Here is a 17,252-nt window from a genome sequence, read left to right as displayed (position 1 = left end):
GGGAGTGAATAAATGATGTGGTTTGAGAGTAAAGAACATAAATTTCGATCTATTCATGACACAGAGTGATCAAAGGGCTTCAGAAGACTGGAATAAAGTGCATGAGTCGTATTGATTACTTTTGGAAACTCTGTACTGTGAAATATGATTTTAATGTGAACTGTAGTCACGGTTTTAAGAAGTAAAGTGAAAACTAGGATGTAGAAGTGTTATAGCAAGCTGTGACTGTACTTGTTATATAAGATCTTCCTAATATTGTTTTGAATATGAAACTGCTGGATAACATGTTTTATCACGATACAGTGAAGCTCTGAAGCTGTGTGTTGTGTTAATTGTCTTTGCGTGTGTCAGAGCGTGTTTGGTGATGGCGCAGCTGCTTGAAGACAGTTCATTCTGTGAGGAGTTTATTCAACAGTGTCCAGCTGCCGTTGAAGTGCTGAACCTCATCGCTCAAGAGTGCAGTCCTGGTGAGTGCTCTTACTAATATAACACATGATAGGAGTGCTACATTCTGTTTGTCTGCATACAAAAATTGACACAATGGTAAAATAATACAATAACTTTATTTAATTCTAGAAAAAACAAGGGAGGTTCTTTGTTTTTAGACTCATGTCTTTGAAATCATTAGTAATTATCAGACGGTCTCTTCCTGCCTAAGTGAGCTGTTCTTAGCCAGTTGACCAGAAGCAATGCTGATAGTCAAAAATCTGGCTCTCTGAGACTAGTTTTTAATTAGAGGTCAACTGATAGTGGATTTTGCCTATACTGATAACTAAGGTGGCGGAAAAGCGATTAATCGGCCGATTAATCGGCTGATAGTATTTAAAATCGATTTATTGAATGTTAAAAAAAATATTCTTATTATTTCCTTACTATGACGGGCACGGACAGAAGCTACAAGAGTCCAAAATGAATAAAATCCCAGATGTAGATTATTGTTCAACCAAAATACCAATAATAATCAGAAAAATAGTCAAGACCCAAAACTTTTATTTTGAAATAACGGAGACTTGACGGCTGCATAACAATACTCTATACAATGCGCAGAACAGCTTCATTGATTATTATAGAATATTCCCGATCACTCCGCTGAGAAAATAATTGTGAACATCTAAACTACAATACACTTCAATCACCTCTCTCGCGTAGATGCTCAGTATCAACAACACATCTGGATAATTCACTTCTGGTAAACGTTTGATGTTCTTTGAGAAAATATGTTAACTCAGAGCCTTATTTAAAGAATCCAGTAATGATACCACAAGTGCTTCAAGGTCAGTAGCGTTCTAATTCCTTTGTTATGGTTTACGTCCTTGAAATGGTCTGTACTGTAGAACCAAGCTGTTAGAACTGTAGAATCCTCCAGTACCTGCCACAGAGAAAAAACAACAACAAAAAACATCAGCATAGATTTTTGCCAATAACCGATAGTTCTAAAAAGTAACTATCGGCACCAATTAATCGGTAAAACCGATATATCGGTCTACCTAAGTCTTTTCATAAGTCTGATACAAGCTAGTAGACAACAATCATAGCTAAACACTGCTGGATGAGAGAAGGATCTTATAAAGGATGTGAATGTTGCAAATAATTTAAACAGCATGGACATTCATGCGCTAGAAAACATCTTTTAAAGCAAATTCTTATGTAGAGGCTAGAGGGTATGTAGAGATTTGACTGTGTGTGTGGTTTTAATAGTAATGCTTCAGTTTACTTTCTGTTGTCATTGTCTTACCCTCTTGATTGTCTTTTCTTTTGCAAAATACTGTAGAATGTCCAAGCTGCTCTTTTTCATACAAACAAATCATATTGTGATCATCATAAAAGTAGTCCATATAACTTGTGCACCATATTCCATATTTGTGTTATTGACAAAACTGATTAACACCATATATGTGCATGTTTTACATACTATATTACATTTAACTGTAGTAATGTGTGCGTGTTTGTGTAGGAGAGCGTGTAGGCATGGTTGAAGCTCAGTGTGAGAGAGTTAGGATGTTATATCGGGACTGCGCTCGCCCACCGCCACCACCACTACAAACCGACCAACGACAGGTAAGTTAAAACTCAGTTAACTCTTCACGTTATTAAGCAAGTGTCATCTGCGCTGATATGCTGCTAGAGCTTTTCTCAGAACTGACTTCACTCTTCTGAGCCATTTTTACTCTTATTAACTTTTAATCAACTTGTGTGGATGTATGTCACAATACTGCATGTCTTCATTTCAAAACTATATTTACACCACCTGGTGGTGGTGGCGTAGTGGGCTAATGCACATAACTGGTAAGCAGAAGGTTGCTGGTTCAACCCCCACAGCCACCACCATTGTGTCCTTGAGCAAGGCACTTAACTCCAGGATGCTCCAGGGGATTGTCCCTGTAATAAGTGCACTGTAAGTCGCTTTGGATAAAAGCGTCTGCCAAATGCGTAAATATAAATGTAAATATTTATCGTTTGATCATTTTAACACAACCTTCTTTTTGTAAGTGTGACTTCAGTGGCCAGATACTTTTGGGGTCACTGTATGTCTGAGCTGCCGATTTCTCATCTCTCTCGACAGCCTAAGGAAATCACGTGGTGTCCGTCACGAGTCTTTCCTCCTGTACGTGCCTGTATGTTCTCTTCACACTTGACCTCTGTGACGTTTCTGGCTGATCCGAGCGCAGGTGGAGGTCTTCCCAGAGGAACCTTCATTTATGCCACTTCACCTGTACCTGTTCAGGTAAATGTACATTGCAGGCTTTATATGCGATATAAGAGATGGAGATCTACACAGTGTTTGTTATGTTCTGCTTGTTGACTGCATGGAGAGGAATTTCACTTTTTGACTTTTTGGGCGTATACTAGGAGTGTAACGGTTCTCGGTAAAAAAACAAACCGTACGGTTCGCCACCCATGGTTTGGTAAGCATTGGCACCGCGGTTCACCTCAAGTTTATTGATGCACCTGGAGCACAAGGTTTTGCAAAGAAATTAAAGTGTCAAGTAGACACACACAGTTACAACCTCCGCTAATGCACCTAAATGGATCTGTAAATGGATTCACTCCGCTGGTGTTTTACATGGGTCAACTTGATGACATCACTGTTCTGCAAGTGTTGTGTGTGTAGTTGAAAATGACAAGTGGAGAAAACGAGCCGCTGACAGAGAAGCCCCCTGTGTTATTCAGGTCTCCTGTGCATACATCGTTCGACACGAGTGCCGTATACTGGTAATACATCGACGTATGATCATTTATGCCGAATTCACCGGGGAAAGAGCCGCAGATGAGCAGAAACTGCACACACTCCCTTTCATTTTTGAGCAAGCACTCAGTGCTGATTCGGACAGGCATAAAACAAAGCGATTTGGGGTGTTCATTGCCAACGATATGTTTCCCTACTCCACTGACAAAGATGTGTGATTTCCGCGTATGATTAAAACACTCGAGCCGCGTCACAACATCCCTCGTATCCATTTTAATAGCAAAGTTCCTTCTATAGTGATGTACAGCTTCTGAATATTGAATATATGTGCAGTAGAGTTTGAAATGTATTTGATGTCAATGCATGTAGCGTAATAGTGCAGTTAAAAAGTTAAAGACCCTAACGAAAATTAACCATGGTTTTACTATAGTAATATTGTAGTAACCATGACTGCTGTCTTTGATACAATTAACCATGGTTTTACAACAGTAATACTGTAGTTTCCATATAGTAACCATGATTATACTATATATTGTAAACATGACAGTAACCATGTTGATTTTGTGGTTACTATGTTTTTACTACAAATACCATAGTTAAAGTATGGTTACTGTAAAACAATGAGTTTTATTAAGGGCAAACCTGTTGAAGTGTTTGTTACCAAATAGAGTATTCTACCTTTGGATTTGTCAGTAATATTTTTTTTCTTCTGAACATGGCAAATACCGAACCCGTGATACAAACCGAACCGTGAGAAATTTGAACCATTACTCCCCTAGTGTATGTACTGTACATTTGTTCACTTCATGAGTTTTTGCTGGTCAGATAGCTATCCGTGTAAGGGTAAATGCCATCCAAGACGTGTTCAAAACGGATATAAACTCCCTCTGGTGGTGGTTTGAGAAATCCGATCACTCAGACCACCTCCGGTGGTGTTTTGAGACTCATTCCAGATGAAACCTGGTCAAGTGTAAATGCATCTGGCTGTTCAAGCCACATAATTAAACTTTTCTCCGCCCAAACAGCGCTACGTCAGCATAGGGAAAATGCTGAACGTATCAGCTGTTACTGAGTATTTGCGTAGGGCTCGCATCCCACAATAAATAATAGAAAATTATAAAACAAGATTGGATTTATATCTGTTTGGTAGAGACACATTGATTTGTCCAAGTGTAAATGGAATGTGCTTATTCTCTTGGTTTTCAGGCTCCATCCTTTTATTGGGAGATCGAGATTGTTTCGTATGGAGATTCAGAGGATGATAGCGGCCCGATAGTGTCCTTTGGCTTTTCCCCAGAGGCAGAGAAGAGAGACGGTGCTTGGACCAATCCTGTCGGCACCTGTCTCTTCCACAAGTACTGACACATGTCGCTTTTCATGTGACTAACTGTTCACTTGTTCTTTCTGTCTCGCTCAACTTCCTGTTCTAACTTTTTATTTCCACCCTGTTATTCTGTCTCTTCCTGTCAGTAATGGGCGGGCGGTTCACTATAATGGCTCCAGTCTGCTGCAGTGGAAAAGTGTGAGATTGGATGTGGCTCTTCTTCCTGGTGAGAGAGGACATTGTTTCAAAAAATCTTTCAAAAACTTTGCAAAAAACTGGACTGGATTTCAGTCGGACTAAACGTTTGCAGGACATTTTAAATTGACAAATCAGTGTTTTAGTCTGACTCAAATCTAACTTTTAAAGTGTATGTAAATGGTATGATTTATGTGTAACCTTCACATCTCTTCATTGTTGTGTTTGACACAGGTGATGTTGCAGGTATCGGTTGGGAGCGTTTAGAAGGAACTCCTCCACCACCAGGTCAGCCTCCTAAAGGACGAGTTTACTTCACCTACTGCGGACAGCGTCTGACCCCATATCTGGAGGACGTCGCTGGAGGCATGTGGCCTGTAGTGCACATTCAGAAGAAGGTGTGCTTACTAATAATAACCTCCTCATTCCAAATATGTCAATGCACAGAGTTATTAGAGGTCGACTGATAGCGGATTTTGCCAAAAACGATAACTACAGTGGTGAAAAAGGCCAATAACCGATTAATCAGCCAATAGTTTTTAAAATTGATTAATAGAATATAAAAAAAATAAAAAATCTTAGTCTTTCCTTACTATGACGGGCACAGACATAGAGGCTACAGGAGTCCTAAATGAATAAAATCCAACATGCAGTTATTGTTTAACCAAAATCCCATTAATAATCAGAAAAAAAAGAATTTTTGGTGCATAAAGCGGGACTTTTAACTATAAACAAGCCCAAAACACACACATTTTTCACACATGAAACAGCTCTGTTAAAATGCTCCACAGTTAAGTAGGCAATTTAGCTAAATATATATATACTGTATATCAGCAACTACCAGTATAAATTTTTGCCGATTACAGATGCTTTTTGCATTAATCTGTTAAACCGATATATCGGTCTACCTCTAACAGTTATGTTGTCAGACCCACCTCTTGGTTGCTTTAAAGGAAATCATACATTTAATTTAAGTTTATGACATAAACAAAACAGGCAATTAAATCATTAATCACAACTATTTGCCAAGAAGTTCATCGTGTGTGTGTGTGTGTGTGTGTATTTATAAATGTATAATTATATGAATTATACATTTATAAACATTTTTTTACCTGTTTTACAAACTTTATTCATTATTTAATTCTTCATCCTGTATGTTTCAGAACACGAAGATTCATGCAAACTTCGGCTGTCGGTTATTTGCGTATGCAGAGGGTCAGGCGCACCGGAATGCTGCGGATCTGTGTATGGATCTCTCAGAGGAGATCAGTGCTAACTTTGAAGCTCTGCCGTTTGCAATGGCGTCTGACAGCGACAATGACGCGGGCACTAGCGTGGCATCTGACTCGGGTTCTCATGGCCCGCCGTGTCGGATCGCTGCTGTCGTCACTGCACAACAACGTGAGTCTCAACTCATGCTGTTTTCATTCCTTGAATCAGTTGCTGAGCAATGTTAGCTTCTATCAAGTATATTTTTAATGTAAATAGAACATTTACGTTAGCCGGGCATAAATAACAATGGATCTAATTGTCTTATTTAACTGACAGAGTACAACAGCGACTCCTCCTGCCACTACAAGGTAGAGCTGAGCTATGAGAATCTGGTGGTGTCCGGACCAAACGTTCACCCCCCACCCATCGCTGATGATGAGAGTGATGATGAAGATGATGAAGATATTCCTAGGGTATTGAAGATAGTCCATACCTGCCCTTCTAAAAAAACAAACAATTTCTTTAATACTAGAGATGCATCGATGTATCTACCGGCGATATTTATCGACCAATTATTGACCAAATTAATACCATCGGCATATCGTTCTAAGCACGTAAACGGCGATATTAAAAAACTATGGTTAATTTATAATTAATTATCAACACACTTTGTTAAAACTCTGTGAATTCAAATGCACAATCCAGAAATAATGATTGTGCAGAATAATGCCATAGAATGTAGAAGGGTTAGCTCTCCTAAGAACATGTAATATTTAACTCTTATTCTTTCTCGTTCTCACGTTAATGAGGATAAATCGGCATTACAAACGTGACAGTTGTGAAAGCGGCACTTACCTGTGCATGATGAGGTAAAACTATCCAAAACGCTTTGACTTCTGAGACATTGGTATGGTATCCATTAAGGCTGCACAATTGATTGAGTTAAGATTAAAATCGCAATATGGTCTTACACGATTATTAAACCTGAAAAGGCTGTGTTTAAAAATGTAGTATGCATTTCAGTGCTTCAGTCAGTGCTGTGTGAGCAAACGGCGCCCTCTACTGGTCTGGACGGCAATATCCATTATCCATTACACCATGATACAATTTAAAAGGGCGTTTTGTTCCTTTTGTTTTAACTTTATATTTTTCCATGATGTGGTTGACATTTCTATATAATTGCCCAACCAGCGTTGGGTGTACTTCGTTACTTTTAAAATTAAGTAATCTGATTACAGTTACAAACATGAAAAAGTTACGTTACTTGGATTACACATTTGTTGCTAAGACAATAATATTAAGTAGAATGCAGTTTAAAATGTATCAGGTTCCTATGTTAGTACTTTTATGTGTGTTGCTGTGTCAGCTAATGAGCATGCGCTCTAACAACCACCATGGCATAGAGGACACGTATCGAGGCGACGGCAGATGAGTGAGCGGAGTTACTATGGACGCAGCGGTGTGTAGTTGTTTATTCAAATTGAAAATGAAAGTGAAGCGTTTCAAGTTTTTATGCACTCACAATCAGTCTCGGCGAGCGCTGTGTCAGCATGCTCCCAGCCCTGGCTGGAGGAGAGAGGCACGCACGGCTGGGCCGGCGACAAATCCTCCTCAAATCTCCGCGCTCTGCCCCATCCTCGCGCACCTCCCTCATGTGTCCATCTACAGCTGGCACTGGTGGAGAGTGGATCGGCTTCAGGCGTATATGGAAAATTGCACTCGTTCCCGTCTGACAGAGGTATATATCGCTCACAAGTTGGAAACATTTGCAGAACGGCATCTTGAAAAGGACGTCGCTAAGCAAACGGCTCTTTTATGTTCTTTATGTACCGTACACAATTAAACAGACACAATGCAATAGCAATACAGATGCGTAGGTGATGAAGGATACTCATTTTGTCAGAGCACAAGCAGGGAGGTTGAAATAATCCACTCGCTGTTGTGTAAACACATATGCTGCACATATACACACACAAACAGACATACTATACATGCACACATGCATGATGTGGTCATTAAAAATCCCAGGGCACTTCTCGTAAAAGAGTAGGGGTATAACCCTGGTGTCCTGGCCAAAATCCCCCCCACTGGCCCTTATCTATCATGGCCTCCTAATAATCTCCATCCCTGAATTGGCTACATCACTCTCCTCTCCACCAATAGCTGGTGTGTGGTTGGCGTTCTGGTGCACTATGGCAGCCGTCGCATCATCCAGGTGGGTGCTGCACACTGGTGGTGGTTGAGGAGATTCCTCCTATACTATGTAAAGCACTTTGAGTGCCTAGAAATGTATAAGGAATAATTATTATTATTATTAACATATGCATAATATGAGTTTGTAATGTTCTGTCATATACAGAACATGTGGATGGATGGCTCTCATTAAAATTTTGGCCTGTCATGTGTTCAACAGATTCAGTCCATTTTCAATTTGGATTATTTATTGTTAAAACAATAAAAAGCCTTTGTACATATTTTAATGCATATTTCCTGAGAAAAACAGTGATCTGATGACAAAATAAGCTAAGTTGCAAAATATTGGTATCGGCATAGTTTTTTGTTAAAATTGCTATCGGCCAAAAATGTCACATCGTTGTTTTCATGTATTTTTTCTTTTTCTTACAGGAGGATCATTATGCACTGTTAGTGAAAGCATGGGAAACCAAAGTGTTTCCAACCATTCGCCGGCGTTTCAGGAATGAAGCTGAGAGGAAGTCTGGACTAGACCAGATCAAAGGAGCCTTGCAACTGGGTGAGTGTCTGTCCTCATTTTTTTTTTTTTTTTTTTACAACCTCAATAATTTTATTTTTGGTTTGTGTCAGTCAAGTAACAGTTTATTTTAAGGGTCTACAATAACGCACTAGTTAAGGATGAATAAGACAGTAATTAATAATTAACTGAATGTAGAGTAAGGCTATCTTAACCATAATTTACAACTTATTAAACATCTCACTCATGTGTTTAAAGTAATGTGAATGTATGCTCTATTTCAGAGGTCAATCTTATATCAAGTTTACAAGATAATATTAAGCCAGTAATTGCGACTAATTAGTATTGGCTAATTAACTACTAATAAATTACAAAAATCTTCTGTTAAAGACAACTGGACCTGCTGTTCTAAGATTTACCTGTTCAAGTTACTGGTTTGATTAGATGGTTTTGAAGTGTATTTAAATATAATAAGACCGTAATTATGTCTAATTAGTATTACATTTTTACTAATGAATTTTCTAAAAACATTTAAATAAAGACAATTTGACTCCCTGTTGTGAAACATTTTCCTACACAAGTTATCACACTGGAAAAAATACTTAAAATCTAAATGTAGCATTTTTGCATCATGCTTTTTAAGTAAATTCAATTATGGTCATATTATGTCAGCATAACTAGAGAACCTTTGTTATATATACACAAATGTATCAGTTCATTCAACATTATTTACTTAAAAAGGTGTCACACAAATAAGATTTCACAACTAATAGCACATTGTTTCAAATTAACATCATATTATTGATTCTGCTTAATTTAATCGTCTCCAAAAGAAAATAATGACTGAGGTCAGTCATTAAACTTGAATCCCCATGTGCACAAAATGACTAATTATAGTAAAACTACATCAATAATACTGAAAAGAGCTAAATATCAACTAATTAAATGCCCCAATTAAGTTATTTTTGACCAAACAAACATGCTTAAATTATTAAATTATTCAAGTGCAAGGGCTTATGGGTATTCCCCACAACCTCAGTTCTGTACTTGATCGTTTGAGTTAATAGTACTTAAAATAAAAACAATTTAAAAAGCCAAGGAAGTTCAAGGAACTCACAATTATTCATTTACTTTATGTAACACACTAAGTTCACCTTATTATTTATATTTTGTGTTGTTCACATTAATGCAAATTAACTATGCTAAAAATATTATAAATATGTACTTTTCTGAGTAGAAGCGATTTTATTTTCATACGTTATGTTTGAGTTATTGTTTCTTTTCTTTGACATTTAATAGGTATTTACAGTTTTTGCAGTTAACTTATAAATGTTCGGAACATTTTATTGTAATTGAAACGTGCAAAGCAGCCAATAACTTATGTATGCAAAACTTTCAAATAGAGGATCTAGTTGTCTTTTTAATTGAAGGTTTTAGTCATTTATTAGTAACAGCTTTGTAAAGCCAGCCCTAAAAAGCCGTACTTACTTATATTAAAGTTTTAATATAGATTTGTAAACTTAATCTATACACATAAATAAGACGTTTAATACAAAAGTATGGCTAAGATAGCTTTACTCTTCATTCAGTTAATTATTCATTACTGTTTTATTCATGCTTAACTAGAGCATTTTTGTGGACACTTAAAATAAAGTGTTACCAGAAGGGAGAAAATAATCAAATGAGATGATTTACCTTTTATTTGTCGAGTATTTCATTCATTGAATTATCCAAAAATAGACTTTTCATTGAATTTATAAAAATTTTTAATTTTACCCCTGGTAGAGTTTGAATCCAGGGTGTGCTGAGTGACTCCAGCCAGGTTTCCTAAGCAACCAAATTGGCCCGGTTGCTAGGGAGGGTAGAGTCACATGGGGTAACCTCCTCGTGGTCGCTATAATGTGGTTCTCGCGCTCGGTGTGGTTCGTGGTGAGTTGTGCGTGGATGCTGCACAACTCACATGCGCTATGTCTCCACGGTAACGCGCTCAACAAGCCACGTGATAAGATGCGCGGATTGACGGTCTCAGACGCGGAGGCAACTGAGATTCGTCCTCCGCCACCCAGATTGAGGCGAGTCACTACGCCACCATGAGGACTTAGTGTGCATTGGGAATTGGGCATTTCAAATTAGGGTGAAAAAAGTGGAGAAAAAAAAAGTTTAATTTTTAATGTTTGTTGAATCTAGCAAAAATAGCAATATCACTACATATCTTTACCATGATATAAAATTACTCTTAAGACTGTGATGTATTAATATTTTAAATAGATCTGTAATTTAAAACTAGATTAAATTTAGTGAGGTTTATGCTTGAAACAAGTAAAGAAATAAGTCAGTGAACAAGAAAAATAAACAAAGTGTGAATACTATAAGCAGGTTTGCTTGTCAGGTAAATGTATCTTGTTTTTACCAGAAAACAACACAAATATACTATATTAAGAATAGGATTTTTGAGTCCGAACAGCCCAGTCATGTCCTAGTAATCAAGAGATTATATTGTTTGAATTGTAATCAATATGTGCAGCAGGTTGTGTTTAATGTGAATCATTTTTGATAGAGCTGATTTTTGTGTCGGCAGGAATGGTGGACATTGCACGTCAGACCGTTGAGTTCCTGTATGAAGAGAATGGAGGGATTCCCCGTGATCTGTACCTCCCAACCATCGAGGACATCAAAGATGAGGCCAATAAATTCACCATTGACAAAGTCCGCAAAGGTCCTTAAAAGCCACACATAAACACAAAGATTTGACAGTTCTCTGTACTTTTCTATGTGGGTGATTTATTATTTTTGCCACATTAACAGGTCAGTGTCACAATTTATATTGTACCAATGAAGCATTTAATTGTAATTATATTTAAAATCTCTCTGTGACTATTAATGTATCAGGTCTGACAGTGGGCATCCGCTGTCCAGAGGGCAACAACACCGTTAGCAGCACAGGTGGCACGGCTTTACCCAAGTTTGCCATCCGTGGCATGCTGAAGACGTTCGGCTTACATGGTGTCGTGTTAGATGTAGATTGCGTGAGTATCAGCATCAGTCAAATCAAGTTTTTAAAATGTCCATTCTAATTGTGTCCCCTCCTAAATACACCTGATTTAAGTGCTTTTTGGCAAGTAAATAAAATTTGCAAGTCGGTCGGAAACTTTAGTATGTACTGTAACATAATGCATCATGGTTTAAATGGAATTGTAAGACCGATAATCTGACCCTCAGTGATGTAAGTGATCATGTGACTGATGCAAATCAAGACATAAAAACCATCTACTAAAGAAAACACAACTTGCCCATTCTTGCTCATTTCCATGGCTGGCAAGAGATTTATAGTACTGTGCAAAAGTCTTCGTGCATTCAATTTCATTAAAACATTTATCTTAAAATGTTTATTTTATATATTCTGCTTTTAGTGCATCAGTAGGAAATGTCAATTTTAGATTTCAACATTCCCTTTGCAAATAGAATTGAATAGAAGAAGAACAGGGAGCCCTACAACTGATGTATGGCCCCCGCAGAGCCCGGATCTCAACTTGGGATCTGCACGGTTCCCACTACTTAGTAGGTCCTCGTGATGGCGCGGTTACCTCAATCCGGGTGGCAGAGGGCAAGTCTCAGTTGCCTCTGCTTCTGAGACCGTCAATCCGCACATCTTATCATGTGGTTCTTTGTGCATGACACGGCGGAGACTCACAGCATGTGGATGCTCATGCTACTCTCCACGATCCACGCACAACTTACCACGCGCCCCATTGAGAGCGAGAACCACTAATCGCAACCACGAGGAGGTTACCCCATGTGACTCTACCCTACCTAGCAACCGGGCCAATTTGGTTGCTTAGGAGACCTGGCTGGAGTCACTCAGCACACCCTGGAATCGAACATGTGACTCTGGGGGTGGCAGTCGGCGTCAATACTCACGGTTACCGTTTTTAACGTTCGGTAAACCGCGAGGTTTCACAAGTTTTTAATCGCTTAAAGAACGTTTATTGCTATGGCATTTTCTCAAACACTACTCAAAAAGCAGCAGATAAAGTGCACAGTGAGCTGTGAGTCTAAATAAACATTTTAGTGTGGCAGCGAAGCCTCTTCGGAGTGCTTTGATTCGAATGGCGTTGGACTTGACTAATCATTGTACGTTATATGCACACCAAAGCTGTCTAACCATTTACCAAGAGCAGAAACTTTGCTCGGTGAATATCAACCTGGAATCATGTCGGGTGGTGTAGCAATCACATTAAGTCCTCTTTGCAACCTGAACTTCTTCAGAACGCAGCATAACGAATGAAACACAACGAAGGTGTTTCAAGATGCGTTATTAAAATTACAATTCTTTTTAACTTGGTGTCTATAAATGTGGTGATCCTGCGAGAGATGAAAGAAAAAACAGTGCGATTTAGCGCAACATTCAAAGACGTCTCTCCAGCGTGTGTGAACAGTATATAGAAAAACAGCGCAGACGCACACAAAAGCATGTTTGAACAGCCCCTAACAACCCCTCGCTGTGTACTTGGAAAAACTGACCTGAACCCGGCCGGAAAACCCAGCAGTTTGTCGGGACTTGTCAAGTTCGGGTTGAAGACCTCTATTGCACGTGTTGAATAACCGAATTGAATAACTATGCGTGCACATCCTTAATCTCAACATCATGGAGTCAGTCTGGGATTACACGAAGAGACAGAAGCAGTTGAAACAGACTAAATAGATAGAAGAACTGTGGCGAATTCTCTTAAGATTTTTGGAACGTCCTGCAGTATCCGCCAACAACCAAGAAAAACTGTGTCCAGGTGTATTTAGGAGAATTGCTGCTGTTTTGAAGGCAAAGGTGATCACATAAAATATTGATTTCGCTTTTCTATTCTTTCTGTGTTTACTGGACTTTGTATGATGTTAATAAGTAAATGAAAACTATTTATGACATTATTTTTCAAGACATCCTCACTATGCAACATTTTTTACAAGTGTCTAAAACTTTTTTGCACAGGACTGCATGCGATGGATGAATTTTCTCAATTTCCTCGCCATTGGCAGGTGTGGCAGAAAGTTGAATTTGGACTGTTTGTGTTATTAGGCAAATGAGCTGGTGCAGGTGGAGACGTATCTGCGCAGTGAGGGTGTGCTTGTCCGGTACTGGTACCCCATTGAGATGCTGGAGAGACCACCAGCGGGATCCCGCAGAGCTGCAGCCAACGGCCTGGTGTCACTGGACAGTAGCAACATTCAGATACACAGGTAATCCTGATGTAAAGACAGATTTGAAGGGACCCACATGTTAGCATCATGTGTTGCTGTAAACATCAAGCCAAAGCTGATCTTCAGTCATGTTGTGTGTGTGTTTCAGGGAGCTGTTGCGTTGTGAGAGCGCTCTTGCACGTCTGTATTGTCGTATGGCGTTGCTCAACATCTTTGCACCAAAGAGTCCTCACACGTTCACTCGGCTCTTCCATATTCCTGCCGTGCGTGACATCACCCTCGAACACCTGCAGCTGTTGTCCAATCAGCTGCTGGCTCCGCCCCTGCCAGGTGATGTCACACTAATGTTTTGAGGAACATAGTTTAGAACTTTCAGTGTCACTGGAGCAAGGATACATCATATCGCGCAAGCTTTGTTCCTTTGCAAACTGCATTACCCCTGTTTAATTAGGAAAAGCATGTCTCATAAGAACTACATACAGTATATACAGATTAACAGTTTGTGTGCGGGTGTTTTATAGATGGCAGGATCAGTTGTAGCTCCATTCTGCTGGCTCAGTCTGTTCTACATGAGCTTCAGGGTGAGAGCTGCTCTCCCACAGAGCTCTTCTATCAGGGAAACACACAGAACATCCGTGAGTGGCTGACAGTTGCTATCAGCAGGGCTCTGCATCAGGGAGAGGACAGTCTGCTGGAACTCACCAAACAAATCTGCTGCTTCCTGCAGGTACAGATTAGAGGTCGACTGATAGTGGATTTTGCCGATACGATAACTAAGGTGGTGTAAAAGGCCGATAACCGATTAATCGGACGATAGTTTTTAAAATCAATTTATAGAATTTAGGGCTGCAACTAACAATTATCAACTCGTTGATAATCAACTAATCTAACAATTATTTGAACGATTATTCGACTAATCAGGCGATTATTGCAACGATTAATCATTAGCTCTTAGCCGATTATTCAGCTGGTGCCCTGACTTAAAAGGTTGTATTAAACAACAATAAAGAGGACAAAAAAATACTATTTATTAAGTTTAATTCAGTAAAGAAATTCACTGCAAAAAATCCTATTGAACCTAGTGTTTTTGTCTTGTTTTCCATTTTAAAATTGTCTAAAAATCCTTAAAACAAGATACATTTACTTGAGAAGCAACATATAATATATTTAGACTTGCTTTAAGAGAATGTATCTTAAATATAAGTGTATTTTTTTTGTTATATTCAAGATCTGTTTTCTAAAAGCAAGTCTAAATTTCTTAAATGCTGCTTCTCAGGTGAATGCATCTTTTTTTATTTTTTTTTATTTTTTATTTTTTTACGGATTTTTAGATATTTTAAAATATTTTTATTTTTAATATTATATTATTATATCGCGTGGATTCCCATTGAGATGACTGTATTTTGCCCACTGAATTTCGCCGTGCGAAGGTAACGGTGACCGTGTGTGTGTGTGTGTGTGTGTGTATATATATATATATATATATATATATATATATATATATATATATATATATATATATATATAAAAATGCATGTATATATTTCACCAAATGAGGTTTTTTTTTGTATTTTATACAAGATATGAAGCTGGAGACATGATTTATGTGCTGATGGGGCAAGTTTCTATATAGTCCAATTTTTTTTTGCTTGCCATTGCTTCAATTTCAGAGGAATATATATATATATATCAACAACTATCAGTGTTGATTTTTGCAGATAAGCGATAGTTCCAAAAAGCGACTACTGGTACCGATTAATCGGTAAAACCGATATATTGGTCTACCTCTAGTACAGATAAAAAAAAACTCTTCTAACTTATAGACATACATTTTTATAATTTTAAAAGAGATAAGAAGTAGAATAAGTAAAATAAAGAAATGTTTAGATGCTAGAAAAAAAATATATACTTTTATAAATGTTTACTGTTATATGTGGAAAATGGGGGAAGGTCCTTTTTGATATACATTCATTTAATAAAACATTTACATCATTACATACAAACATTACAAGTACTTTACATCCTTTTTTTTTTTTCTAAATAGAGAGACATCTACAATTTAACTAGAAGCTCATTCATCGTGGCAATATTATTGGGTACATTATAAATTAGCTAGTCACTTACAATTATTCATTGTAAATGACTAGCATTGTTCTGTAGTGCCCAGCAGATTTGTTATTAAAATCCCTGTTTGTTGTGTGTTTGCTGTACATTCAGAGTGCACCTGAGCAGTTCACACTGGAAGAATTCCCCATCACCGAATCTAAAGTCAGCATGGACGTCAACTTCCCTGGCGCTGCCTTTGTGGTCGTCTCTTGCAAAGAGAGCCAACTTGGCTGTCGAAAAGAGTGAGTTCATATCAGTACAACTCAACTAAATTCTGAATAGAAACAGGAAAGGTAAATAATCAGTTGAAGCCATTACAAGGACAAGTATCATTATCAAAATTACACAGATAAGACCTTAAAGGGGCCCTATTTTACACTTCAGTAGCATTTTAAGTTTTCCTTGAGGTCCACTTATAATGTTAGTCAAGGTTTCTTAACCAAACATGTTTGTGATGTAGTTCCATGAGACCATTTTACTATCTATTTGCAAAGTTGCATTACGTTGTGACAGGTTAATTTTAAAAATCTGTTGAAATGGGCCACACAACCTGTTATGGGACCTTGGTAAAAACGAATCTGAATAGTTTATACCCATATTCTCATAATGCTTCCTTGCCTTGTAGCTCCTCCCTGTATAAGGCTCCATGGGCTCGCGTCATGGTGTATGGTCTTGGTCATAAGGTGCGTCGTAATGGACAGCTGAATCTGATGGAAGCCGTGTGTTACCCACTGGACGCCTCCCCATCGAACACTGGACTCACGCCTCCACCCACAGCCAACCAGTATCCCAGCTTAATCATCCCTACCGACAAAGTGCATGTCAAACTAGGTATGTCAAAACAACATTTTATTACTTTGTTACATGGTGTCGATTACCACAGAAAATTATTTGGACTCGCCCCTCAGTTTGTAAAAATGAACAAATTGTTTACAGTAATGCATACACAATGGAGGGCAATGTTGTTAGGCATTGTATTTCCAAGAAGACGTGAATAGTATGTGTTTACATAAGACTAGTATAATAGAATCTTTCTAACTTTTTCTGTGCAAAGTTATATGCAACCTTTCAACTCATGTCATGACCATGTAAAGCCATTAAACCCTGTAACCTCTGTATGATATGCAAAAGTAAAGGAATGTAATAAAACTCTCTGCAAAGTACTATTTCCATGATAAAACTCCACCCACAGGAACTGCAGCGTTAACATGTAACTAGAAGTTTGTTCACCCAGAACAGTACTCACCACTACAAGGATGATTTAGACAACTTTACAGCTCAAATAACACATATTTTTGTATGGATGTTTTTACAAACCAAGGGAGGAG

General features: G+C 38.2%; 1 protein-coding gene across 1 annotated transcript in view; it reads left to right on the top strand.

Moving 5' to 3' along the window:
* LOC127443084 (probable E3 ubiquitin-protein ligase HECTD4) overlaps positions 1-17,252 on the top strand; it is a 101,553-nt gene that overhangs the window by 70,440 nt on the left and 13,861 nt on the right. Inside the window, exons 44-59 of the mRNA XM_051701584.1 lie at positions 352-467; positions 1,955-2,058; positions 2,564-2,725; positions 4,394-4,542; positions 4,658-4,737; positions 4,941-5,104; positions 5,870-6,107; positions 6,255-6,391; positions 8,544-8,670; positions 11,207-11,344; positions 11,518-11,654; positions 13,697-13,857; positions 13,967-14,148; positions 14,340-14,545; positions 16,036-16,166; positions 16,550-16,755. Of these exons, the coding sequence (XP_051557544.1) occupies positions 352-467; positions 1,955-2,058; positions 2,564-2,725; positions 4,394-4,542; positions 4,658-4,737; positions 4,941-5,104; positions 5,870-6,107; positions 6,255-6,391; positions 8,544-8,670; positions 11,207-11,344; positions 11,518-11,654; positions 13,697-13,857; positions 13,967-14,148; positions 14,340-14,545; positions 16,036-16,166; positions 16,550-16,755 (2,438 nt within the window). The remainder of the gene's footprint in view (positions 1-351; positions 468-1,954; positions 2,059-2,563; positions 2,726-4,393; positions 4,543-4,657; positions 4,738-4,940; positions 5,105-5,869; positions 6,108-6,254; positions 6,392-8,543; positions 8,671-11,206; positions 11,345-11,517; positions 11,655-13,696; positions 13,858-13,966; positions 14,149-14,339; positions 14,546-16,035; positions 16,167-16,549; positions 16,756-17,252) is intronic.

Source organism: Myxocyprinus asiaticus, chromosome 1 (assembly GCF_019703515.2).
Source record: "Myxocyprinus asiaticus isolate MX2 ecotype Aquarium Trade chromosome 1, UBuf_Myxa_2, whole genome shotgun sequence".
NCBI classification, from domain to species: Eukaryota; Metazoa; Chordata; class Actinopteri; order Cypriniformes; family Catostomidae; genus Myxocyprinus; species Myxocyprinus asiaticus.
Note: the sequence above shows the minus strand (reverse complement) of the source record. Positions and strands in the feature narration are given on the sequence as shown.